The 27,031-nt window shown below is 34.6% G+C and overlaps 1 protein-coding gene across 2 annotated transcripts in view; it reads right to left on the minus strand.

Moving 5' to 3' along the window:
- Positions 1-1,206: 1,206 nt before the first annotated feature.
- Positions 1,207-27,031, minus strand: part of LOC149069257 (uncharacterized) — a 33,307-nt gene continuing 7,482 nt past the window's right edge. For both annotated transcript variants that reach the window (XM_089251000.1, XM_089251001.1), the window contains exons 2-20: positions 25,054-25,137; positions 23,385-23,432; positions 23,251-23,297; positions 22,016-22,088; positions 21,740-21,821; positions 21,491-21,626; positions 20,599-20,641; positions 20,058-20,187; positions 17,553-17,611; positions 16,732-16,835; positions 14,224-14,276; positions 12,022-12,084; positions 11,881-11,924; positions 10,703-10,815; positions 10,485-10,608; positions 8,271-8,364; positions 8,092-8,165; positions 4,643-5,048; positions 1,207-3,660 (exon numbers count right to left, since the gene is read on the minus strand). In XM_089251000.1, coding sequence (XP_089107126.1) covers positions 3,347-3,660; positions 4,643-5,048; positions 8,092-8,165; positions 8,271-8,364; positions 10,485-10,608; positions 10,703-10,815; positions 11,881-11,924; positions 12,022-12,084; positions 14,224-14,276; positions 16,732-16,835; positions 17,553-17,611; positions 20,058-20,187; positions 20,599-20,641; positions 21,491-21,626; positions 21,740-21,821; positions 22,016-22,088; positions 23,251-23,297; positions 23,385-23,432; positions 25,054-25,137 — 2,091 coding nt within the window. In that variant the 3' untranslated portion in view covers positions 1,207-3,346. The remainder of the gene's footprint in view (positions 3,661-4,642; positions 5,049-8,091; positions 8,166-8,270; positions 8,365-10,484; positions 10,609-10,702; positions 10,816-11,880; positions 11,925-12,021; positions 12,085-14,223; positions 14,277-16,731; positions 16,836-17,552; positions 17,612-20,057; positions 20,188-20,598; positions 20,642-21,490; positions 21,627-21,739; positions 21,822-22,015; positions 22,089-23,250; positions 23,298-23,384; positions 23,433-25,053; positions 25,138-27,031) is intronic.

The following is a 27,031-nucleotide window of genomic DNA, read 5'->3' on the forward strand; positions in this document are numbered from 1 at the left end:
CATACTTGTTTTAAGTTTTCCAATAAGTGTAGTGATGAAAAAGGAAGTATCGGACACTGTGACGCAGTTATTTCCGTGAAAATGTCAATCTTCTCGCGGGCCAACATGGTGGTGGTCAGCCGCAACGTTGAGGACTGTACCAGGGGCAAAACTACGGCATATAAGCACCACCAGTAAAATGACCCGGGAAAGTCAGATTTATCTTCGCCAAAAGTAATATGGTGAAAACTACAGGCAATTTAATCGTTAAACTTTTTTACCCTGGGCTTTTCTTCAGAAAGCGATATTCATTATTTACCTGGTTTTGCTCAACCTTTGTTCCCTTCTTTTAACGATTAGAATTCACTTGTAGCGGTAAAAAAGTTTTAAGCTGGAGGACAGGACAGCCCGCCCTCCTTTCTAGCCGACATAGGACTCATCGAACATATTTGAGCAAAGAACAGATTTGCCGCGCTAAGTGGTCTTAAACCGTTGAAAAAAAAAACAAAACAGCATAGGTAACATCGATTGGCTATAGCTAAAATACTGACTACAATACTTTGCCTAAGAATGGTGGATTAGTCTGCCAATAATTCAAGCAGCACTAACCAATAGTAGTACCACTATTAAACCATACATGCTCCTCGTCCACATTCCTCAGCAGGAATTTCTAACGAATCGATAAATATTGGAATGTGCGCGCACGCAGGACCGTAACTAGGATTTTTGCGGTCTCCACAACTTTAAAATTTGATTATTTTGCGTGTAAAAGTGTTCCCATCTAAAACTGTCACCTCCACCCCTAAATTTTTCAATCCGGGCAGTTGTCCCCCCCCCCCCCAGTTCCAGCCATGCGTGCACGTGTTGTGAACCTGACGTGGTTTGTGCAATGTTTATGTGTAGTGCCGCCAAATTGCCATCAGTTTTTCTAACTATTAGTGAAGTGTAATGATTGAAGAATTGTATCGTTGTAGAAGAGAGTTGCTCTGTGTGGGGAGACTTTAATGGGAGATTAGCTCACATTCACGCTTCAAAGTTGGGAAAGATCTAACCCATAGCATAACTACTTAATACACACAACATATTCTAGTCTAGTGCATGCATAAGTGCCAGAACTTTGCCACTGGACTTAGCAAAGTTAGAGAATCGCCAATCAAGATCATAAACAATCCAGACAATAAACAAAACTCAAATAAAACTGAATGAACAAAACACTGAAATGAAAAATGGAGAAAAAATAAGTGAACAAGAACTAAACATTTATTTTCAAAAAATCCAAACTCCAAAGCTTTTTGTGATGCATTTGAACATACTGTTAACATAGCAGAAGAAATGTTTTTCCCTTTTCTTTAAAAAAAGCACTTTTTAAAATACAAAAAGCAAGGCACTTATTTCATTTCCCCCGTTAAAAATGGCACCTATTAAAGATGGCATTCAATTTATATACGTAATCCTGCCAGTTTTCCCCAACCAAACCACGCATGGAAACCAATATAATTGAATGCCATAAACAAGCGTTAAAAGGATCATTAAAAAGCGGAATGCCTGTAGTCTTCCTTTAAACACTACATTAAAGATAAACATGTCTCGTAAAACATCTGAATCTAAAGTGAAACGATACACACAAATGTATAAATTTCACCAAAAAAAAAAAAAAAATTATTTCCCTATAACCAATTGAAATTCAATGACAATGCAAATTAAGAATTTTTTATAAAATGCCATTCTCTAATATCATTTCAAGGCTCCAAAATAGACTTCGATAGCATTTAAGATCAGCTTAGAATTTGTTTATGAGCATGTGTGTGGCTTAGATTCACACATAAATGCTCATTCAATTGTATTATGTTCAATAGCTAACTACATTTAACTATTATTTTTAACTTGCAAACCTCAGAGTAAGCTCAAACACAAACATGAATATATAAATTTCAACAAAATGAGAACACACTTGTTTAGATGTACACTACTACATTTAAAACACACTCCGAGACATTTTATTATGGAAGAATGAATGGAAATACCAGACAGGCTCTATCTGCAAAGTAACTACCCTGTGCAATTATGCTTTTTTGCCATTGTTGATACAAAGATGTAAATGCAGATTGCAACCTTTTTTGTCACATCTTCCAGTATCTTCATCGCTGCACTTCTTCAGAACTTGAAAATCGAAGCAAATTATTTATTCGAGAAAACAGGAAAGAGTCACATAAAGCAAGATCAGGGTAATAAATTATTTGTAGAAGTACCAGAATGGGATGTTTTGGCAGATGTAATCTGACACCAGGAGGGACTTGCAAGCCAGTGCATTGTCGTGATGGATCACCCACGACTTGGTCTTTGAAAGATCTGGTGGCTTACACTTCGCCAAATCATACACACAGACGTTTAGACTCACAAATCCCTCTTGGAGTCAGATTACTCATCGAAACATCACATTCTAATATTTTCACAACCTGAAAATATCAGAATTATTCCCCTGATCTTGCAGCATGTGATTTTTCCCCCTTTTCCTATGATACAGTTTGCTTGAAAATGGCAACAATTTTCAGGTTCTGAAGAGCAGCGAAGAAGGTACTGGAGGATATGACAAAAAAGGCTAGTAATCCATTTATATCTTTGTATGAACAATAGCAAAAATACATAATTGCACAAGGTAGTTACTTCCAAGGAAACACCAAATAGGCTCTACCTGTATTCGTTCACCTGTAATAATTTAAGTCTCGGAACTTTTCGAATGTAGTAGCATTTATAGGTCTGAAAACGTATATTTCTCCTCAACGGGTAATAAGAGTAACATCAAATGTGAAGAAAACACCTAGTAAATACTTTCAGAAACAAGAACATTTTTATATTAACGGAAAAAAAAAAACCGGAACATCTTAAACTTCACACACAAAAAAAAAAACCAAAAAACAAAAACGTAACTGACTGAAAGACCTTCAGACAAATAAAAAAAAAAAAAGGAACGAAAAAAAAAAAAGCACACAAACATTTTTGTCTAGTCTATATAAAATTGTTTCGGGCAAAAACTTATAACAGTGGAAAAGGAATGTTTCATCAAACTGTTCTCTAAAATATTTCAAACGGACAGTTACAAAATAACCGTAATTTGTGTTTAAGGCACATAATGACCCCTCTTATCTGTAATGTCACGAGTGATGAAAAAAATACACATATATATATATAATATAAAGATAAATGTTCGAGATTCATAAAAGTAGAAAAATCCACATGAAACGATAATACATATAATGTATATATAGCGACTAAGAAATATTTCAAAAATAGTTTTATAATATATATATATAAAAAGGAACATCTATACAAATTTCTTAGTCATTTTTTCTAAAAAAAATATTCCTTCTTAAATGCTCTGGACGGACCACTGCTGATCATGAGCGAATATCGGTGGAGCCACACTTGGAACAGGACATTGCTGGGCTGGAATGACAAAATTGGAAGGAGGACTCCACGGGGGAGTCACCATCGGTGCCGAGTAAGGCATCTCGCTCAGAACAGCTGGCGAGGCAGCAGCTGACAGAAAATTCTGATGCATGGCAGGCGCCCATGAAGTACTGTACTGAGGAGGCATGTGGGCCTGCATGTAATTGGTCAGAACCTGAGTCACTGGAGGAGACATGCTTGCAGGCGGAGTGTTCAAGAGCATACTAGACATACCTGGGAGGAAAAAAAAAGCTTTCATTAGATAAAAGGTGTCGCAAAGCAAATGAAGTCAGATATGCCATGACATCAAATCCATATATCAATCTTTTTCATGAGAATTCCACTGCACACTTTTACTCCATTAGTGCCAATGTTCCCTTTAGGTCAAGGGTCTTCAATGCAAGGCCCACATTTGGCCCTCAGCACTTTTTTGTCGTGGCCCACCGATCATCTTCAGAAAATGGTTGAAAAGATTAAAAAGCAATTAATTCTAGAATTAATAAAAGATAATTCTGGATCAAATTGATGAAATTCAGAATTAATGAAAGAAACAATTTTTGAAACAAATAACTTTGGAATTAGTGAAAAAAAAAACTTATAGGTCAATGAGATATATAATTTCATCATTTCTGACAAATTATTCCATAATAAAAGACTAATTGAATAATTATGGAAAGAAATGATTTCAAGATACATTGATAAAAATAATTTCAGAGTAAATAAAAGTCTTCAATTATTTTTGTCCCCTCTTCAACTTGGGGTCCTGTTGGTGGCCCATGGGAAGTTTCAATTTAGCCTGTCATGGTTGAAAGGTTGAAGACCCCTGCTCTAAGCTGTAACTTCAAAAAATCTTAATACAGTACAAGAGTTGTTTGGAAAGTAAAGATACATAACACAAATAAGTCACAAAAGCAGTGTTCTATTGCAGACTAATGTTACTGCAGATTCCGATCGTGATCTTTCTCCCTTAAAACTTTGTCATTGCTATGAGGAGTCTGGTTTGAGTAGCAAAAGTTCACAATGACACAACAGCAATAAATTCATAACCTCTCCAATTGTGAAGTGTGCTGCGTAACAGAACTCTGGAACGTCCCATGCGTGGTTCTCGCATTATGAGAACTTTACTGTAACTTTTGAATATTTTTAATCCCATTACCCTGTATTTTAAATATGCAACATAAGAAAAGTATAAAATAAACATAATGTGTATGCTCACCAGGTTGTAGCTCAGGCATGGCGCTTTGAGGTGGCAATGGCCAAATGTTTATTGGCAACTGCTGCCCATCTGAACCACAAAAAATATATCCAGAATGATACAGCGAACAGGGCAATAATGTGACCTGTGACGACAAAATAGGAAACTGCGCCGCCTGATAATTTCCTTCCTCTTGTCCATTCTTCACAGAGGCAGGTCTCGGTATCTGCAAGGGCAAGCTAGTTGCAGCAGCAGAACCAACGCTGTTCACCGGGATGGTATCTCGAGCACTTGCATACGAAGCATTAGGGTCATAACCAGGATGAAACTGTAAATAACACTGCTGGTCTTGAGGGATCTCCACCACAGGTGAATGATTGTTAAAGACAGTTTGATACTGCATGTCAGAATTTTCACCACTAGTGTTCTACGATAGGAAAAAATATTGCTTTAAGATGTGCTCAGAAATTGAGTTACATATAATATTTATTTATTCAATATTGATTGGCCGAGGCCTATACAAGAGGATGCAGAATTTATATATGGTGAAAGTGATGATTGACGGTATAAGAGAATTAGGAAATCGAAGTGCAATCTACAATATTTGATGGTAGGTTGTTCCAGGTTAAGAACAGGTAGGTTTATGTAGGTTGTTCGATAATAGTTCATGAGAAAAAGCTAAATTTGTGACAATCTGAAGAAGCAAAGATGGGGTAATTTTTGGGAATGATTGAGTCTAACAGAGAAATGTGAAGGTTTGATTAGAATATTTGAAGTGTCAATATCAAAAAACCCATGGAGGATTTTATAAAGAAAAGTTAAACGAGAAATAAGTCGAAGGGAGGAGAGCGGTTTATGCTTGAGTTCCGTTATGGAGACACATGAAGACCAACAGTTAAAAATGAAACAAGGACTTATTTTGGACAGATTCTAATTTGTCTATGTTGGTTTGAGTATGGGGATCCCAGGCTTCACAGGTATAGGAAAGGGCAGGGAGAATATATGTCTGGTAGAACAAGTGACGAACATGACGGGTGGAGTGTTTCAGGTTACGGCGAAGGAAAACGTTTTTGGAGACATTTATTAAAGATATAATCAACGTGAAGGTTCCAGCGGAGATCGGAAGAGATTATAATACCCAGGTATTTATAATGTGAAACCTCAGAGATCAAAGAGTCGTTTATAGAATAAGGGAAGTCGTGGGGATTCTTTTACGGGTAACTTTCATAAGTTTTAACAGTTTTTGAGAAATTGAGGGGTAATTCCCAGGTTGATCACCATTCGGAAATAATGTTAAGGTTGTGTTGGAGAGATTCTTGGTCGAAAAGATTGGACACTGTTTTATAGATGAGACAGTCATCAACAAAGAGTCTGATACCGCAGTTTATGGAGTCAGGAAGATCATTTATGTAAATTAGAAATAATAATGGCGAGAGGACCGAGCCCTGGGATGTGCCAGACTTGCCATGAAGGAAAGGAAAGTTCTGGCCCTCGTGCGAGACAAACTGGCTATGGTTAATAAGGAAGGCCTCCACCCATTTCAATAGTTGAACATTTAGATCAAGGTTTGAAAATTTTAGTAGAAGTTTATTATGGGGCACCCTGTCAAATGCTTTGGAAAAATCTAGGAAAATGATATCGGATTGAAGGTTTTTGTCAATGGAGTCTGTTAAGTCATGTATAAAAATTGTTAATTGGGTAGATACAGATAACGATGATCTAAATCCATGTTGGCTAGGGAAAGTTAATCGAATTGAGGTGGGTACAGATATTCACAGCAATTATGTGTTCAAAGAGCTAGCAGCAAGAGGAGGTGATTGCGATAGATCTAAAATTTAGAAGGTGGGACAGTGAACCAATTTTATGGATGGGAATTATCTTATTAATTTCCCAGTCAGAGGGTAGATAGACGTATTCAGTGAGACGTTGAAAATAATGAGGAGATAGTTGAAAATTTCACTGGCGCAGAATTTTAGGATATGATTGGGGATCCCATTGGGGCCAGTAGAGTGGGGTTTTAGTTTTTTTAGACCGGCTTTAGAAAGGGAGATGGGACCGGAGTTATGAAATGAATCATAAAAGACGTATTGGGGGGGGGGGGATCAGAGGAAAAAACAGAAGAGAAGGCTCGGTTAAACTCGGAGGCAAGATCAAGGGGAGAGGTTAGGTCCGAGCTGGAAATTTTGAACAACGAGGTACCTGCTGATTTGGGGCGGAGAAAATTCCAAAATTCAGAGGGATTTGTTTTAAGATATGTAGGCAATGAGTGGGATAGATAGTTGGAATTGTGGAGAGAAATAACGTCTTTGAGGTTACGAGTGGAGATCGAGATTTTGTTTCTGAGTGTAGTGTAGTTAAATTTGAGTTTAGAGACATCACATGGAATTCTTTTCAGATGGATAATGTCATGGTTGATCCAAGGGTTGAAGAAACTTTTAGATGAGGAGCACTATATAAATATATGCTAACAAAAATGAATGGCGCTGCCCAGTTTTCCTCACATATTGGAAATATCGAAGTGGCAAACCATCATAAACAGCTAAAATAACGTAAAATAGAATATTTATAATACATGGGTAACATGAACTATGGTAACCAAAGTAAACATTACAAAAGTCATTGTTGGGGCTTACGAACCATTATTGGCTAATAGCTTTTGACTGTTTCAGGTATTTACTCAGCTCTGTTTAAAGTAGCTTATCATTCGAGTCAAGGGCCTTTTTGGTATTCTCAATAATCTTGCACTTATCAGACCAGGGTGTGCCCGATTATCAAAATCGCTGGACTACTGGAAGTCAATTAGAAAAGCCTTTTTAAATAATATAAACTTCTGCACACAGACATACGATACGCTTTCCTCTTTCATGATTGCAAAAAAAAATAAAAAAAAATAATGCAAGGCCCAATTATGAGGTCCGTTTTCATTCATTCAGCAAATCTGAACCCCCCCCCCCCCCATCGATGACATAATACTTGAACGGCCCCCAAGATACTTCATATGGAAAAAAATATATATCCAGGACACTTTTATGAGACTTTTGAAAAAAACAAAAACCACTTACACCATCTTATGCCGTTTAAAGATATACCCCAAGAATATAAAATGCGATAAAAATGAAAAATTTTGGCTAATAATAAACCAATATGGTATTTTTCAAGGAAAAAATTATATTTAGGTTACTTTTATTTGACTTTTTGAAAAAAACCGAACTGGTTTTATTTTAAAAAGACCACTTTGGTTTAAACCTTGGTTTTAACCAAACAACTCTGGAAATAATGGAAACTCAAATGATTTACAAACATCTTCCACACAACCGCCACGATTCTTTTCAACAATAAAATGCAGATCGGTTTTATACAATAGAATCTCAATATCCGACACCCTTGGGACTGACAATTTTAAACCCTTGAGTTTTGAATTATCTACCATAAGTTTGACTGTACTGGGGGAAAAACCATGCAATACTAACCTGAGAGCTAGAAGAGTGGTATCCAGAAGAGCATGATGAAGAAGAATCTATCAAATTCTGAGTAACATAATGAACTGCAAAATAAATATTTCAAATTTAATTACCGAATTTAAAAATGTATATTACAAACCATAATTTAATGATTACATGAAACAATTTGTTGTTGACAGAATATTCACCTGGCACAGTAGCCATTGGCGTAGACTGAATGCCTTCATTGAGATCAGAGTTAGTTGTAGAATGAAGACTTGCACAAAACTCTTTGTAAGATGTCTGAAATGTTTGAAAAAAAAAATACAAAATGAATTACCATATATTTAAAATCAAGATTCATAGAATCCTCTTTAACTGTAAACTAGATGGTATTTTCAGATTGTAAAAAAAAAAAAAATTAAAAAAATTACAAAAAAGAAAATAAAAGTTTAATCGGAACATTCTTCAATGTTCAATCGCCTGTCTGTGAAATTTCACTCAATTCATCGCTATATAGTATAGTGCTAAAGAATTTCAAATTTAATGAGTAATCGTCTCGAAATTGGTTTTTGTGTGTTTGCCTTACAGGTCTTCAGATTATTTATAAGTACACATGGCCTTAGGGAACTAAAAATTGTAGGAGAAAAACATTAGTTAACGTATTTTAATGTGTGTAAGGAACCTCTTTTTGCCAAAAATTAAGTGGGGAAGGGAAAAACAGGGTTTAAGGTAGATAAAAAATTCCTTTAGCATTAATGGATGGATGTCTACTTGTTTCGTACCTCCTGTATTTTTTTTTTGTGAAAGTAGATACTTCTTTTGCATTCTGTGAAAAAATGTGATCATAGCTTAAACCATGGGGATCCTTATACATGGATATTATAAACAAATTACTCAATTAAAACAAATAAATTATGTGTCATGTATGAAATGGGGGACTTTACAAATCTCCCTTCAAACTGCCATATCTTTTTCTCAATGAAGTAGGCAGATTTTCAGCAAGTTGGCAAACTAAGGGGTATAGGGAAAAGTTTTCTATTGAGAAATCAACTTTATAAAATATCTGAGGTTTCCAGTGATAAAATAAGAGTGTTATGAAAACAAGATATTTTGCCAATGCCCCTTAAAGGGTAAAAATATAATAATTAGTTTATTAACCATTAAACTACTCAAATTGCTCACAAATAACGAGCTTAGGAAACTGCTAAACTACTTATTGGTAAATGATTTAGAAGAAAGAAATATCAATGCTCTTTATACCATCGCCCGACCATGATTTCATTTCATAAACGCACCTGAATGAAATTCGATGGGGCCAAGTAAATTACAACATCATTATCAACAGGTGAAAACTGATGTTAAAAATGAGAAGTGAATTACAGCAAAGCAACTCTAGACCCAACACACACTCATTATGGCCATGCTTTTCCCCTATACAGTACAGAATCTTTGTTTTCACCTTGAAAATGACACCCAGACCTACCAACTTTTGAAATCCAGAAATCCGTAGATTCTCTCGAGGGAGGTAACTAATCAGAGGAAACAATTAAAAAACTTCAAAATACAAAGCTGCTGATGAAAAAACTTGTGTTTACCGCATGGCTGTTAATGGAATACAATAAAGATTATACAGGAATTTCGGTTACCAAGAGCTTAGCCAGGATAAATGATTGCTGATTAACGCTACGCAAACAAAGTCATGTCTTTGCCAGTTGCTTAAATGCGGTCAACAAGATTTTTTTTTTTCCGGTTGCTCGATGGAAATGACCACGGCTGTCCTGCTCTCTATGGGTGTTTCTCCTAACAATGACAGCAATTGTTGACATCACGACAACGTGAAAACTCGCGTAAAATCTAGTTTTCTGTAAAAATCCAAAGAGCAGGAAGAATGAAAAATCATTTCTCCTAAATCTGGAGAGTTGGCAGGTCTAGACACCCATGAGTGCCAAAACATGTGTCTTTATATTTATTATTTGCCTGCAATAAGTTTTTTTTAAAGAAAAAAAAAAAAAAGACAACTCTTTTACAAAAAGTAAAAGATACATCTCTATTCTCACAGTTTAAAAGTATAATAATCACAATTTCTCAACAACCTGTACTTGGTTTTGAATGGTGAGGGGGGGGGGGAAGAGAAAGAAATCCTCTTATTAAAGTAATTTGTTCAACAAATAAAGTTTATCATGTGAATAAAGCATAGTTGCCCAACCTTTTTTATCCCATCGCCCCCCAACATAATCTAACCCATAGGATCCTATGTTATACCGTAGCTTCTACCGCCCCCTGGAACATTCCATTGCCCCCAAGGGGCCATTAACGCCCATGTTGGGAATCACTGGAATACAGAATAACTACATATAATCAACTGCTGGTCACACACAAGAAACCCCCACATTTTCTATGAAGAAATTACATCTAATTACCATTGATAATGATGATCTTGGTTTATGATATCCTTGTTTCTTAAATGTCGATTTTGGCGTTGAAAATGAGCTGCTGTACTGTCTAAACTGACCTTTCGGCAAAGATGAATAAAAGGAACCAGAGCTGCAAATTGAAAGAATATAAATACCATGTAAGGGGGTATAGAAAAGATACCGTTTATAAGTTAAATACATCAGCAAATATTAAAAACAAAAACCTTGGTTTTGTTTGTTCTTTAGCTTTATCTTTAGAGCCATTATTAGCCAATGCAGTCGCAGCATCTACAGGTGGAGGTATCCACTGAGAATCCTGACAATCGTTCCAAGAAACCTGAAGAAAATTATTTGAAAAGCAAATATATATAAAAAACAAAGCTTTATGCTATAACTATTATTCATAAAAAACAAATTATTTCAATAACTTGTTTCAAGTAAACATATGAACAGACTAATCCCTAAGTTCAAGGGGAAAATAAATACTTTGCTTGCTTAGCTGTTTTTAGAAATTAACATAAGCAAACATTTGTGTTATACAGGGTGGTCAAACTCAGCAGACAAACTTTTAAACGTGATCATACATGTCAAGACAAATAACTTTTGCAATGAAAACCTTGGTCGAAAAGTACATTTATTCAATCAGAAAACAGTAAAGAAACAGCAGTAGGTCACAAATATTAGGGAAAATGAAACATACCTATGTAACAGGCTATGCGAGCACTCACAGTAGAAGCTCAAAGTGGCATCAGATGGTACTGTTGCGCAAATGAAAAGGAATGGTGTACAGGCCTGGTGTTGAGTAAGTCTTGTCAGCAGCAACAAAAATCTAGGCAAAATGTTCTTCCATTGATGTGCCATAGACTAATGATTTCAAATGGCCCCCGGAGTAGCCTAGTGGGATTCAGGTCCGGGGAGCATGCAGAGCATCTCACAGACCCACTACGGCTCATCCAGCAGCCTAGATATATTGCTGCTTCAACGGCAGTCCTCCCATTGCCAACATAATTTCCGATTAAATAATCATGTTTCTACTCAAGATTCCATTACAAAATTTGTCTTGACATGTATGATCACCCCTAGAAATTTGTAGGTGGAGTTCTGGACCACATAATGCATCACAAGAGTGAAAGACCCATCTTGTCATTCTTTCTCTTTTAAAAAATCATGCCAAGGTTTCCCTAACAAGACCCTTTCTGAATTGACTGTGTGTAATTCCCCCCCTCCCCCCCAGGACCTTAAAAAGGCCTACTGCGCTCGATCTGCTGCCATGGAAGACATTAAAAAAAAAAAAAAAAAGCCACAACTAAGATTACTGTGGATATGCCTTAAGAAATTTAGGTTTCTTACCGTTTTGCAAAGAAAAGAATATATACTAGATGTCGCTTTCAAGATAACTTACCGAGACAGGAGAACGCTTTCCAGGCTTATTCTTGCTCTTTTGATCTAAAGAGAATTTTAAAACAGTGATTATGTAGATTATAATAGTCACACATAATTAAAAAAATATTTAAGAGAAATATTTGAGAAAGCTAAAAATTACCTGGTTCAGTTTTGCGATCATCAGAATTCACACGATATGTTTTTCCACCATGCCATGTCAACGCTGGAAAAAAATATTCTTTAGTAAGCTAAAACAAATGTATAATGTTCTAAGAAAAAAAAAAAACTGTTATACAGTTTGACAATTCTAATTTTAAACATTTAAATAAGTGGAGTTAATAATATTAGGAATGGGACGAATAGTGATTTAGCCAAATGCTGAATATTAATTTTCTTGAAATTTTTCACAATTACAAATAAAACTATTGGTGAATTTGATTGACATTGAATTTCAATTATGCTATTTATTATTTAAATATTAAAAAAACTGATAGCTGAAAATTTTTTTATTGCCATGATACTGACAATGAAATTTAACGATATATTGTATTTTAATGTTACAGTGATACCTTCAGCTAACAAAAATGATTCATTCTAGAATCGTGTTTGTTAGCTGAAATGTGATTTTCTATAGGTTTCTATGGAAAATCATTTGATTCGTTTCAGGTTCTGTCCAAAATTTAAAGATAAGTTTTTAAAACACCAAGGAATGCCATAAAAAGATAAACTAATTAAACTTTAACTAAGGCTGAAGTGAACAGCTTCAAAGGTGTATAAATGAGAATCTACAGGAAGATGAGATGAAGATCTTATTTATTTCACATTATAGTAGCCAAAACTGTTGTTGGTTGTGAATATAAAGCTCGTGTTGACACAACCCAATCAAGTTCATAAGTGACTCCATTCATTTTTGAACTGGTCAGATCATTTCTTTGACACATGCAGATGGAAAAGATAATCCCCAGACTGTTCAGCTTGATGCTAAGAGTCCTGCACTGAAAGAACGCATGCTCTGAAAACATAGAAAATGTATTGAAAAAAAAGATAGCCTATTTCGGCTGAATCTTTTATTTCATATGAAATGGTTCAAAGAATTTCAGAAAGAAAAGTACATCTGAAAAAAAAAAAAGATTCTGAAGTGGGCATGAACTAATCTGGTCCTAGCAACAGTAATCCTGAAGATTGGTGCAAAAATTCAGCTCACGATGTGGCTGTTTTATTTTAGTGTGCATTCACATTCATTGAAAATGTTTGCTAGATGCATTTGTATTCGTTAACCAAAGCAGAAAAATCATGAAAAAAAATCTTAGGAGGAAAATGCATAAGCTACAAGGCATTTGTTAGCCGAAGTTTCCCTGTACTTACAGAATCAATTTTTTTAACACTTGTTACAATTTTACATCTAATTAAAAGAATGTCAACCATTATTTACTCTCAAGTATTAATGTGCATCATAACATTTACGACTTATTTTTTTACTCTAGATGTTCTTGCCCCTTTCAGTGTCGCTCAATGCATTTTCTTGTCTAGGTAACATCCTTCAGTTAGTGAACTTGTATAATTCATTCTTCGTTTCATGTTTTACTTATCCTAAAAATACAACCTGACATAACCTCTAGCACAGAAAGGCACTACACAAAATATAATTATTAAATTAACTTGTGCGAAAAATGCAAATTAATAAGATTTTTAAAATCAGTTTGTTGTGCTTAGATTCACAGATATTCAACTGAACCAAATACTCGGAAAAAGGCCAAATATCCATTTCATCTCTAGTTAATATCTTTAAAATACTAAAAAACTTTTTTTTATAGGACGGATTCGCGATGCGAAGATCCGGGTTCGAACCCCACAGTGGTGGTCGGCTGAAGTTGGTTTTCTCCCAACTTCAAGGCGCAAATGCGAGCCGATCTCCCCGTTAAAAAGTCTCGCCACAGAGAACAACAGTCCTACAATGATAAATTATTCAATCATAACACTTCACTCATAGTTAGAAAAACTGGTGGCCGATGGCAGCACTACACATAACAAGCATTACAGAGATACAAAAATCTTCACGTCAGGTTTCACTACACGTACATTCCCGCATGTACCGATTCGTTGGGGGGTTCCGCGGGGGGGGGGGGGGCATGTCTGGTGTAGCAGTAGTAGGTAGGGCCTCCAAAAAATGGCTCGGGGATCCATGATGTTCTTAAGTCAGCCACCTCGTTGGGCAATTTGCCTGTTGTGGCGTTGTATTTGTATAGTTATTGAAATGAATGTCTGTTTCAAACACAGTTAAAAAAAGAAAAATTTAAATTGAATCATTAAATTTCACACACAATGCTGAAAAAAACATTAAAAAATTTATAAACCCTCCAACCTTTATACGCTGGCACCGGCATCACTTCAATCTTGTCTTCCTTGACCACACACCTGAAATTAGAGATACAGTAGAATTTCAGATGAATAACTGTTTACAAGTGTTTTGCAAGTTGTGTAACAATTCTAAGACAAATTTTAAGAGATTTTGACTCAATAAACCAGGAGATTTCTCACTTAATATGAATATTTATTTATCAGAATTCAATACAAGTGATGCTAATATCAAAGCCTTATACACGAGGACTAGCCTAAAAGAGGCATTGCATATTAGAATTTCCTGTTGAGTGTCATGTGATCAGAACTGTCTTAACCCCCTTTGATCGTGAAGCGATTGGCAAGAAATTCGAATGCTCTCAATTTGATGAATCAGTGATAAATATAGTAACCTTGCCCTAACCTAACCACAAATTAGAAAAATGAAAAAAAGAAAAAAAATGTAGAAGAGAATAAAACAAACAAATTAAAGAGTAAAATAGTATAATAGATAAGTTGATAAGAATGGAGGTCTAAGGTAATTTTCTCTTTTCACCTTCACCCTACTTGTTCTCTTTTATTCTTATAAGAAAAGTACATCATATGTGAGGGAAATTGCTATCAGGATATACAAAAAAACGAAGAGGCGAAAAAAATTTATAGGGTTACAACAAAGCTTTGTGATGAGAGAAAAAAGAACTTGTTTGAATTTATTCTACTGGTGTTTGGACACAATATTACATCGTTGATCGTGAAGTGGTTAATGAGTTTCCGGGTAGGGCAGAAGCATTCTTTGGGGAGGATTTCTTTCATTATTTTAATGAATGACCAAATACAAATAAATATGCAAGGTACATAGCAAACGAGGATATGGAATTTTACTGGCACACCATTGATCCTAAAGCGGTAATTCCCACTGTGGGGCCCACGCCCGCCCCACAAGGGGGAACAAGCTGAGTTTTTCTATGAAGGATTGGAAGCTTTTTCTGAACTCCATTTTCTACATTTCAAATTTTTAAACAATTTCTTCTTGACTTTCATTTTATTTTTTAGTGGATGAGGTTTGACTAAGTGTTCTTAATGTTTTATGTTCCATGGAACATTTTTGCCAGTAAGGCATTTTCCACGGACCCCCTGTGCCAAAAAAATGAAGGCCACGAACTCCTCCTTTACAAAATATTCTGTATATAGCAATGCACAGACAATGAGATAATACAGAATAAGGACTTATTAGGTCGTGGTTATTAGCCTTATAAGGCTATTAGGTCGTGGCCTATTTTTTCGGATGCTTTTTCTACAGCTGTGGTGGGTTCCAATGAACATCAGAAATGAATCTGATACTACAGAATGGCCATGAGTTGCTCTTCTTAACTTTTCTGGTTTCACTTATTATAGATTGTTATTGACGTCACCTGGTAGTACCAGACTCCTCTGAAGATGCCCGCTTCAGCTGCAGGGGAAATGTTTAAAAGAAATAACAGACCACTAACAGCCTCATGTATATAAATCCTTATTCTCAAGATAAATCCTTGCATGCCAGCCATCAAAGCTTATGCCGAAGCAATGAATCCCCATGTCATTTTCTCTTCCAAAAACTCACGGACCCACCAAAGTTTCTCTTGGGACTTCTGATTAAGTAAAATAAATAGTAGACAGAAATTGATGGGTAGGGGTTAAAGACTCAGCGTTTTAAAATATGAGGCAAAGCAATAAAGAAAGGCTCTCACATTAGAAAAAAAAATTACGGAACTATGAAGCTTCATCAGAAAGGGGGGGGGGAGAGGGGGGGTTGAATACCCCGGCAAAAGTATGCAGGAATCAGGATTTCAGAGAAGATTTGGCAGGCCAAAGGTTCACCAATAAAATGCCATACACCCCTTGTATTTGCTATACACCCTGTATATTATATTAATAAATACCTCCAATAATTTAACTTTGATTAACTTTGGTTAACCTTTGACTTGTAATAATTGTCAGACAATGTTAATCCATTCGGTAAGACACAACTGACTACATTCTTAGCACAAGTCTAGGAAAGGTTGTCTTGCTCTCTTGCTGTGTGTTAATTCAAGCGGGCTTTGAAAAAAAACCTTGCTCATTCCAAAAACCACTCAAGCCAATTATATGAAAGCAATTATATATATACACACACCTGTCATTCATATTTGAAAAGAATCGTGGTTGATGCAAAGGAGACAGTTATGGAACTTATCGCTTTTTTCTTTTTCTAATAGGGAAGGCGACTTTGATATACGAATGTTTTGGATTACAAGCACAATACAAATTATGTTTGTGAATCAAAGTTTCACTGTGTAGTAAGTGGTTTTTTTCTATCTAACAAAATATATATATATAGTGAAAACCCTACACAACGATATTTATCTCCGTTTTCAATACACTTTTGATAATGTTAATGCATTTTATCTTTAACGATAAATTCTTTATAACAATACGTTTTTCTGGTCCCTTGATTGTTACCTACGATTTTTACTTAAGCATGCATACACAATGAAGCTGAAGAGAAAAATCATACTTTTTACAGAGTTCCTCAACATACACAGTGATCTGTTCATTATCGTGCAGTTCTTGCACATGCCCAGTACATAGCCTTGTCTTGCCATTGTCTGAAACATTAACCTGAGAAATAGTTTCAATGGAATAGCTTATCAAACAGAATATATTATCTTCAGAAGAATATATTTTATGCTTACAATAACAAAGTTTACAATGCAAAGATATTCCGAAATGATCTGAAATTAAAGCTCTACATTTTTCCTTTATTTTGAAACTCATTATTAAACTCCAATATATTCAAGAATATATCTTAATTGAAAAAAAAAAAGACATTTGTAAAAAAACAAAAACAGACAATAGGACACTACGGGTCACATTTGGCCATATTATTTTTTAAATATTTGTTTAGTGAATGCAATGCCAAAAGCCTTACTAAAAATGCATCTAATTAAAAACAATTTTTATAGGACAAAACAGTGTAAATGTGAAGTATTACTTTATAACAAAAACTAATTGGTAGCCTATATTGTGTGTATATGATAAATATTCACATATTACCAGCAATTGAAACTTGTAGTCCGAAATAATAAATGCAGTGCCTAAGATGGGTCAACTTAGAAATTAATAACACCATATGATTCAAAACAAAAACCAAAGACATCCAAAAATCAAATAGAAACACTGTTTTCGAACATGAAATTAACCTTAGATTTGCTCTTCTAGTAATGTAATGCATAGATAGAATACTACGTAGAAGCTCTGAAATTTATGTGACAGTTTACAGAAGTAATTGCCATAGTAGTGTATGCTTTAAAAAAATTCCATAAATGGAAAACATACCTTACATTTGACACCTTCGGCTAAGTCAGGAACAATATACTGCTCACTTCTAAGAGTTTCTGAAAATGTATTCGAAACATTACATCTAAATGAATTGCGTAACATTATGTTGATGCTAACCATTAAGTTTCAAACACCGTTTTTTAAATTAACACAATGAATTTTTCTCTCTTAACTTCATAGAACATCACAAAAGTTTATTTATAAAATGAACTTAATATCTCTCTAATATATAATCTAAATTCTATTTAAATTGCTGTTCTATACTAAATACATCTACCTGAAGAGAGAATATAGGTTTTCACAGATAATTTAAAGAACTATTGAATCTTTCTGGGTTATGTCATGGTAGTCATTTTTGCAATGAAAAAAAATTTCATTAACTACTGCAGCAGACAAATTTAGTGTAGTAATGGACAAAACGTTTGCTATAAAAACGACTCAATGAGGGCATAAAAAAGTAGAAAGTTTCAATCATTCTGCAAATCCACCAGGGTTTAAGCAAGATAAAAAATTACTTTAGCAAAAAGCAAAAATGGGAGAAAAGCTGTATCAAAATGCTAATGTAATAATTGCTGGTTGGATGTCTACTCGTTCGTACCTCCTGTACGCATTTTTACAAAAGTATAATAAGACAAACGCTACGTAAACAAAGTCATGTCTTTGCCAGTTGCTTGAATGCGGTCACCAAGATTTTTTTCCGGCGGCTCTCTATGGAAATGACCACGGCTGTCCTCTATGGGTGTTTTTCCTAACAATGACGGCAATTATTGACGACACGGCAACATGAAAGCTCGCACAAGATCTAATTTTCTGCCAAAATCCGGAGAAATTTTACTTGAAATATGGAAGACACGTGATAGCACCAGTATAACACAAAACAAGCATAACAAACAATACAATCACCTTAGGGCTACACATAAAAAATACAGACGAACATTTTCCTGCAAAAACTCAGAAATTTCCCAAAAGAATGCTTGTGAGGTACATGTATGGTTAAGTAATAGTTTCTATCGCAGAACTAGTGCAAACTTCATATATCAAATTCTTACTATTCAGACTTGTCCCTTAATTTAGTTTGTTGCTAAAAATCTTATATGGTCATCTTAATGTCTACATTGCTCATTTTATTTAACCTACTCACCATTTCTATAGACCAGCGGTTCTCAACCTTTTTGACTCGTGGAGCCCTTTTTAGTAAAAAAATTGTATGGCAGAGTCCCGTAGACCTATTTCTTAATTATTCATCAAAGTTATTGATTTATTTTTACTAAAAAGGATTTGCAATTATTATTTTTTTAATTTTCCTTTTTTTTTTTAAATATTTCTCTCGATCAGCCACCCTTCCTGGAGAGTGCAGAAGGAGAGCAAAGGGCTCTGTGGAACACCAGTTGAGAACTGCTGCTATAGACTATTAACCATTTGAAATAAGATGGATCCAAAAGGACCTACCTTGACTTTGATCACAATGACCCATGAATACTTCCACACAACATACATATATAGCAAAACTCGCCCTAGATTTTTAAATCAACCCTCACAGTAAAATGTTTAATTTCGCGAATTTTATGCATTTGTTTATGAGAGTACTCTATGTTTGTTATCTGGAAAAGTTTAGCGACTAAAAGCAGATATCAATATTTTAACAGATCTGAATATGTGATAAGACATTACTTATAATGAAGTAGTTGGAAACAAAAATACACACTGCACCAACTTTATCATCCAGTTTAAAAATAAAATGTTCTTAGCCTACATTAAACAAGATATGCGTATCATATTAGTAATAACTTATTTCTGGACAAATAGGAAACAAATATCTAAAAAAAAATGAAGGGATAAAAATTAAAATCTTGGGTAATTAAATACAAATAAACACTGAAAAAAAATCTTTTACACACAATTTTCCATATCACAGTGGATCTCACTTATAACATTTCCGGTTAGAACATTTTCCCATTTCGTATGTATGACTTATTTTCATGTACTTAATTCTTACTATTGCATCAAAATTTCCCGTTTCAAGTGTTTTCCTGCTAAGAATGTTTTTCCATGAGTTTTTTGACGAAAAATTGTTATAAGCCAGATTCACTGTACATCCATTTTTCTCAATGAAAGAACTCTTTATTCATAATAGTGAATAAAAACACTGTTAAATAGTTTTTTAAACACTTTCTATTTAAACTAAATGCACAGCTTTTTGTGATTTGCGAAATAACGTAGCCTTTTGCGACTGGGCATTTTCAAAATTCTCATACATGAAAACAGCACTAGAATACATCCTTTTAAATAAGTCTAATACTAACAAATCTAAGTACTAATATCAAATTATCAAATGAAGATTTTTTTACTGGCTAAATTCTTAAATGGTTTTAAAAAAACTTCATTAAAAAAAAGTAACAGGTTTAAAAATGCAGAACATCACAAGAAACAGTTAAAACATGAATTTGAAACAAATGAAAAGCTCAACTAATCATGCATGTTGAGTTTTTTTCAAACATATACCTTTCTTTTCTTCATTCCAGATATCAAACTCAACATTTCTATATATGTTAGGATCTAGAGTTTTGGCAACCTTGTACGGGAAAGGAGGAATTCCTTGTGCAAGAGCTTTTTTAATGTCTGAGCAAGGCGGCTATAAAGAAAATTCAGGAAAAAAAAAAAAAAAAACCAATGTTCAAGTATATATATATAAATTTTAAATTTCACCAACTTTCTATCTATGATCACGAGAAACGTTATTTTAGGTTGCTAAAGAGAAATAGGAAATGTCCTCAATAGGATACAAAATGAACAGAAAAAAAGTTATAATGAAAAAGCTTTTTTTATACTTGTTCATAGGTTACTTAAGATACGAGCCTGCAAGGATTACGGAGAAAAATTGTTACAATTTTTTTCAACGGAATTTTATGTATCATGATACAAAAATTTGAAATTGGAAGTGTTGATCAACACGTGCAAAAAATAAAACTAAGAAAGTTTAATGTTTAAAAAATTTGAAATCAAAATAAACCCTGCTTATGAAATTATATGAAGGAAAAGTCACCAATTCAAGTTCTCCTGATTCTTTGGATTCACCTTGAGATGCACTAGAAAAAATAGATATGTGTCACAATTTCAGAACATTCTAAATATTTTCTACAAAATAATCTATAGCCATCAATTTTAAAGAATAAAAATTAGAAAGACTTTCATGCGGATCCGAATTCCATGTTTCACACAAATATTGAAGGGATTTTTCATAAATGGAAATAAACTTGTAGGGATTTTTCCCTCCTTGAAAAAAATGTGACATGCTAGAAATTGACAAAAAGTAGGTTAAAATAAGAATTACATATTACCACACTGAAATTAAAAATCACTGCAACAAAGAAAATCTGTCATTTTGCTGAAATGATTCATCAGAAGCTCATTTGCAGAAAATCACTTTTTTTGGTGAATTTTGTCTTTTCCTTGAAAACATTCCTCTCACTTTTGTGATTTAATGCAATAGGTGGGACAGTCTATGCATGCCATGTCATTTGGGGGAAAGGATTTCTTGAAAATAAATGCTTTAGGAATAATTTCTTCTCCAAAATTAGGGATTTTTTTCCAACTGCAGTCAAAATTTGAGAATACAAGAACTTTTCAGGACTCTAGGAGTAAAAATTTAGGAGACTTGGCAGCTATGATAATCCATACAATTTAATCAACATTAACTATATGACTATACGATGGATTATATAATTCTCTTCTGTAATTTCTCTCTAAAAATTTTTTTCCTAACAACCATTTTTCTTTCAACACATGAAAAATGCAGAGCTCCATTCATACAGCAAATCTAAATTTATTCCATATACAATAAATCTTTTTAGGAAGTTAACCCTCGACCAAAAATATTAAGGGAAATAAAACCTCACTGAATATAGATTTTTTTTATATTAGACATTGTTACTTACCCAAGTTTCGACTGGTTGCTCAAATTGTTCTTGCGTTGTTTTGAGTACTGCTTATCATGCAGCATCTTTTCAACAGCTACATGTATGTCTTCACCATATCCAAACACCTCTTTGTACAAAACTTCATAAGTGATTGCTAAAAAAAAAGAAAAAATTGTTCATTTAGAGAAAAATGAGGATTCAAAACTCGACTCATGTACTCAAATAAAAACCCTTTTGTGCGCAATTTCAGTAAAAAAAAAAGCTCACATTGACAAATTGCAGAAGCAGTGAGATAACTTTTTGTGTAAACACAATCGTACCGATTTCCAGAGAATTCTGCTAAAACCACCTGAAAATGGCAAGTACCATTAGGTAAAGAAAAAATATTCTGAATAAAAAATTATATAACTTATCAATTGATAAACAACCGAAAGCGATTAGTTTTAAACAATTTCTCTGACAAGAATCAGGGAAATGTTAATACAACCTAATGGCGACAAATTCACAGCAAATAATTTATCGTACTAAAGCTGACATGCTCACTTGTTTACTCGAGTCAATGCTTGTTGCTTTAACAGGAGGTTCGCCAACATGCCTGTACAATATAAAGTCTACCCTGCAAAAATAAAGACAAATATAGTGGTCTAAAAAATTGTGAAAAAAAAAAAATTATATTTTGCAAAAAATGACTTCAAAATTAAAAATACCAGAAAAAATATTTAGAATACTTCTAAATAGAAAATACAGTCAAATCTTGATAAGTTGAATGTGCAGTGGCCGACAAAAAACTCAGAGCTATCGTTAGTTTGACTTATCAGAAATTCGGATTTCAGAATGGGGAAAAATACGATTTATTAAAAAAACATTGTTATTTATGAATATCGTATTAGTAAAACGCGTCAAACTGTTGGAAATGAAGAATTCTAAAAAGAAAAGATATTTAATTTAATCATACTTAGTTATATTGAATGAGAATATTTAGAAATAAACTAGACGTACATTGGGGCTTGATAAATCCCAGGCAGCAGGTCAGCATGGCGACTAAAAAAATTGGGATTAGCACTCAAACTTTCCATGTGTGATTGCTGAATAGAAGTCTGAGGACAACACAAGGTTTTTAGAATTTATATCAGTAGTCTCTTGATTTAAAAAGGAAGGGGCGGGGGTCACCAGGTCTCGGAAAAGTTTAAAAATATTTTGACCATTGTTTTCGGAAAAAAATTATAGGCTCCTAAGAAATTAGGCTGGCACCTGAATTTTATTACTATTTGTCAAGTCCTGACGCGCACATTCTGTATTATGGAAACGAACGCATTCATGATGCTCGTATAAATGAAACAAATTATAAAGTGTGACGATGACCTCGAATCATAGGGACCAATATATAGGTATCAAATCAATACATAGGGACAGCCAAAGCCTGATGAAAGCCCAGATTGTGGATAATGGCCGGGTCAGCTGGACCATCCAGTTCAGGTACTGGCAGACTTCCGCAGTAACATATACAAGACTATTTTCAAAAGTCATTCAGCCTTTTTGCAAGCAGGCAAATTAATCTGCTAAATTTTGCTGCTATAAATGCTATATTTTTAAAAATTCTCATTTCCAAAACTAACTTAGAAAAAGAATACTTCGAGTTAAGGGAAAATTTAAACATTAAAATAAGGAAACAGTTCTAGTGCCGCGTGAAAACTTCCACTTGGACAGATATACGAGTTCAACTTATCGTGAATTCACTGACTAATTTCACTGAATAAACAGCTAAAAATTCTACAGACCTGTACATCAACGACAAGGCTGTCATTTCCATGGGCCCAGCCCATTCCTAAAAATTAAATTTATATCATTATTTAGAAAGAAAAAGAACCAGTAAAAATCAACTGAAAGAAAACAAATTATAAAATAAACTCACTTCATCATTAGAAAGGCGCTCCAAGTAACAATCAAAGTCATCTACACACTGAAATATAAATAATCGACATAAATAATGGTTCAAACTTCATGGCTTGACAAGCATCAGGTTGTGTAAGAAATCTGTCATTAGCACCTAAAATTTTCTCTATATGCAATATTACTAAAGTTTGTGTCTAAGAACAAATATTTCTCCAAATTTATAGGCAGTATTCACTGACAGTGTTTAAACTACAATCACATATGAAAAGATTGAAGATCAAAGCGGATTGGATAAATTCACGATTTTAAACAATCTGTGTGAATCTCTAATCCTTTAACCAGTGATTGTAGTTTAAGCGCTTGGTGAATACGGCCATAAGTCTACCAATATGGAAAATAATAATAATAGTTTTATTAAGAAAGGAGAAAGAAAAACCCACAATATTTATAAATATATAAATACAGTTGTAGAGCCACAATATATATTCTTATATGTATTATTATTACTTTACTTTGTACATTGGCTCTCTCTTAACAAGCACGCTCTGGTCACGTGAAAGAATCTCAGTACATTCTGTACTGAAACACGAGATGATCACGTGACCGGATGCCCCTTCGGAGGGTCCGAAGGGCCATGTGTGTGAGAACATCAGTTCAGCTCCAGCTCTCACACGAGATGCACCAATGTCGTCTTTCTCTCTCTTAATATATGTAACCTGTAAATAATATCTTCTACATAGCATCATAATTAAAGATAATGTATCTACAAGTACGTCTCATTCATATGGAGTCAGATGCAATTGCGCTACCGTCACCACCTAGCATTTAGCATTTCGGCACAGTATTCTACTCAAGGGATCGCTTGATCCGTCCAGAGTATACAAACATAAATTTTTCTGTGATGGCAAACACTTTCATATACTAACAAGTACTAAACAAAATACAAGTATACAGATAGACAAATATTCCAAAGGCTTAGGTGACACAACACTGTATACTGGGGGCCGAGAAGTACCTTCCTATTGTAGTAAAATATTAATATAAAAAGGTTATTAATTCTCGGAAATGCTTTAAAAAAATGATCTGGGACTATTTTTCTTTAAAAAATATATGCTCAGCTTTTAATGAGCCCTCAGTAGTGCCTTTACACAACAAATGTTCACCATTTTCATTAATTTACTCTACATTGCAAAAACGTTTTTCTCTAATAATTTTTTGGTGTAACAAAGAGATATATTGTAACCCCCAATGCTAGGAACATGTGTGTGTAAATTTTCACTTCGTTTTTTATCAGCCGGTTGGGGGTCCTTTATTTTGCTATGTCCCTAAGTTTTGCCTGAAGCACGAATGTGTATTCTTATTAAAAACACGTTACAAAACATTTTGGGAAAATAACTTTTATAGTGTAACATGGGCAGAGTAAACATTTCCTCTGCCTTCCCCCACTCAAGGACATTGCACATCCATACTTTTAACATGAGTGGGACGATATTATAGTCATGTTTGTTATAACAACCATTCAATATTATAATGACCAATATGGTAAGCCCTAAATGTTTTCGCATAACGACTACCCATTACAACATCTGTTTTTGATGGAACGATTGGGTGAATCTTTTCAAAGAGCGTTGGCTGTACATGTAGACTGCTATATTTTTCAAAACAGCAAAAATTATTGAAAAACTTACATGTTCAAATAAATATCTATGTCTTTGCATGTATTCAATACACCGCTTCTTCAAATGAACATGATGGCTTTGAGTATAAAACAGCTGAAAAATAAATGCAAATCTTGAATACAGTAAAAAAATTCAAAAATTCATCGAACTTCTCAAAGGAAATGCAGTAAAAGTCCATAATGACCCTGGTCCATAATGTCAAAAATCTGGTATGAATACTAGTGGCGAAGCCAGAGGTGTCTTTTAGCCCTGGACTGAGCAGTCCAGCATTAATTCATAAATCAAAATCTCTTGTATAAAGATCAAGTTGAGCACCCTCAGGTTTAGAACACTTCCGATAGTCCCCCCTCCCATGGGCACAGATTGTGATGAGAATCTTACGAGTGAATTGTAAATTGTGTGCTCTTGGAGTAAATTTGCTATGCACTACTTGCAATAACGGGGAAAACTTGTTATAAGCAATAAAGTAGGCTATTTTCAAAAAGTTTTCCCGCTATTGTAAGTAGTGCATGGCAGATTTACACCCAACAGTACACAATTTCCAAGATTGTCATCACAATAATCTGTACCCATGTTGGGGGTATCAGTTTTAAACCTGTGGGTGTTTGACTCGATCTTTGTACAAGAGATTTTGATTTATGAATTCTGGACTGCTCAGTTCAGTGATAAAAGGCACTGTGGGTGCTCGAGCACCCACCGCGCCTCTGGCTCCAATACTAGTATTCATACCAGATTTTTTACAGAGTATTAACTTTTCCCCATTAAGTCAATAAAGTAGTGTTTTTGGGGATTCGCCAAAAAAAAACTTAAATTTAAGATTTTATAACCAATCTCAACCCTTATGCTGCAAGAAAAAAAACTTCTCTGAAAAAACAGCTGCTTAAGTGTAAGAACCACACGAGAAAATTGGGAAGATTATTGTGGTTGTCATGCCGATGCAAAGCTTAGGAAGAAAAGTTAGCTGTCTTCGCTGGGAATCAAATCCAGTTCTTCTTGCATACTGGACAAGAGAACAGCTGTGGAATACCTTTTCCTTTGGCAATTTCATTTCTAGCCTGTTGGCACTTTTCACCTTGGTCAGCCATTTTCTTCCACTGGCTTCCCCCCCCCCCCGTCAGTTATTTCCTTTGGCTCCTAGGTGTGCCATTTTCTTTTTCTTACAGTTGGTCAGTATTTTAATTTTTCGTTGCCCCTTGTCACACTAGGCTTTTGTGTTAAAGAGCGCAGCGTTTTAACCAACTGAGAATCTATTGAAGCTTATTTTTTGTGGTCTCGTATCACATCCTATAATTTTTCCGGTATGTTACCTTCAATTTTCTTGTCAGAATAGCTCGTTTATACTAGCCATTACAACAGGAATTTTAATCTTGCAAGTCATGTTTTTATTGAACTCTGACAGTTTTTGACCGAAACCCAGAAAACTTTTTGCCCTGCGTGACACTGTTGTGTTATTTAAGAGTCCTGGTTTTCATTCATAACCCATAGCCGCAGGCAGCCTACCTTGACATATAAGCTGTGTGTGTGCGTGCGTCCAGAAAAATCTCACCGATTTATATACCTCGTATGTAGTATGGTGAAACCAGGGCAGTTTCGCTGTAAAAAGTTTTACCCAGGGCTTTAAATACATCCACTTAAAGGGGACTGAATACAATCTACAAGAAACTGACATTCACAATTGATACTGTGGTTGGAGAGTGGGACACACATAGCAAAGGTTGTGGGTTTGATTCCCTCAAACTCAGCCGAGATTTTCTTTTCCTAATTACTTTAATGTGTGATCTTAAATTTATTTGTAATTTTACTAAAATTACATTTTTTTAAACGTTACACAGGTTAAATGAGATTCATTATATTACTACCAATTGCCAGATGTAAGGGGCTAGGAGGTTGTTTCTAAACAGCAAACGTGGAGAGATGAGGGATGCCCCTGTATAATAAATTGCCATTTATTGATTCTCGAAAAAATGCTTTCACTTTTTTCTGATTT

Source organism: Pholcus phalangioides, unplaced genomic scaffold (assembly GCF_987345545.1).
Source record: "Pholcus phalangioides strain wild (caught in Gottingen) unplaced genomic scaffold, Ppha-v1.0 ptg000024l_1, whole genome shotgun sequence".
In the NCBI taxonomy this organism is placed as follows: Eukaryota; Metazoa; Arthropoda; class Arachnida; order Araneae; family Pholcidae; genus Pholcus; species Pholcus phalangioides.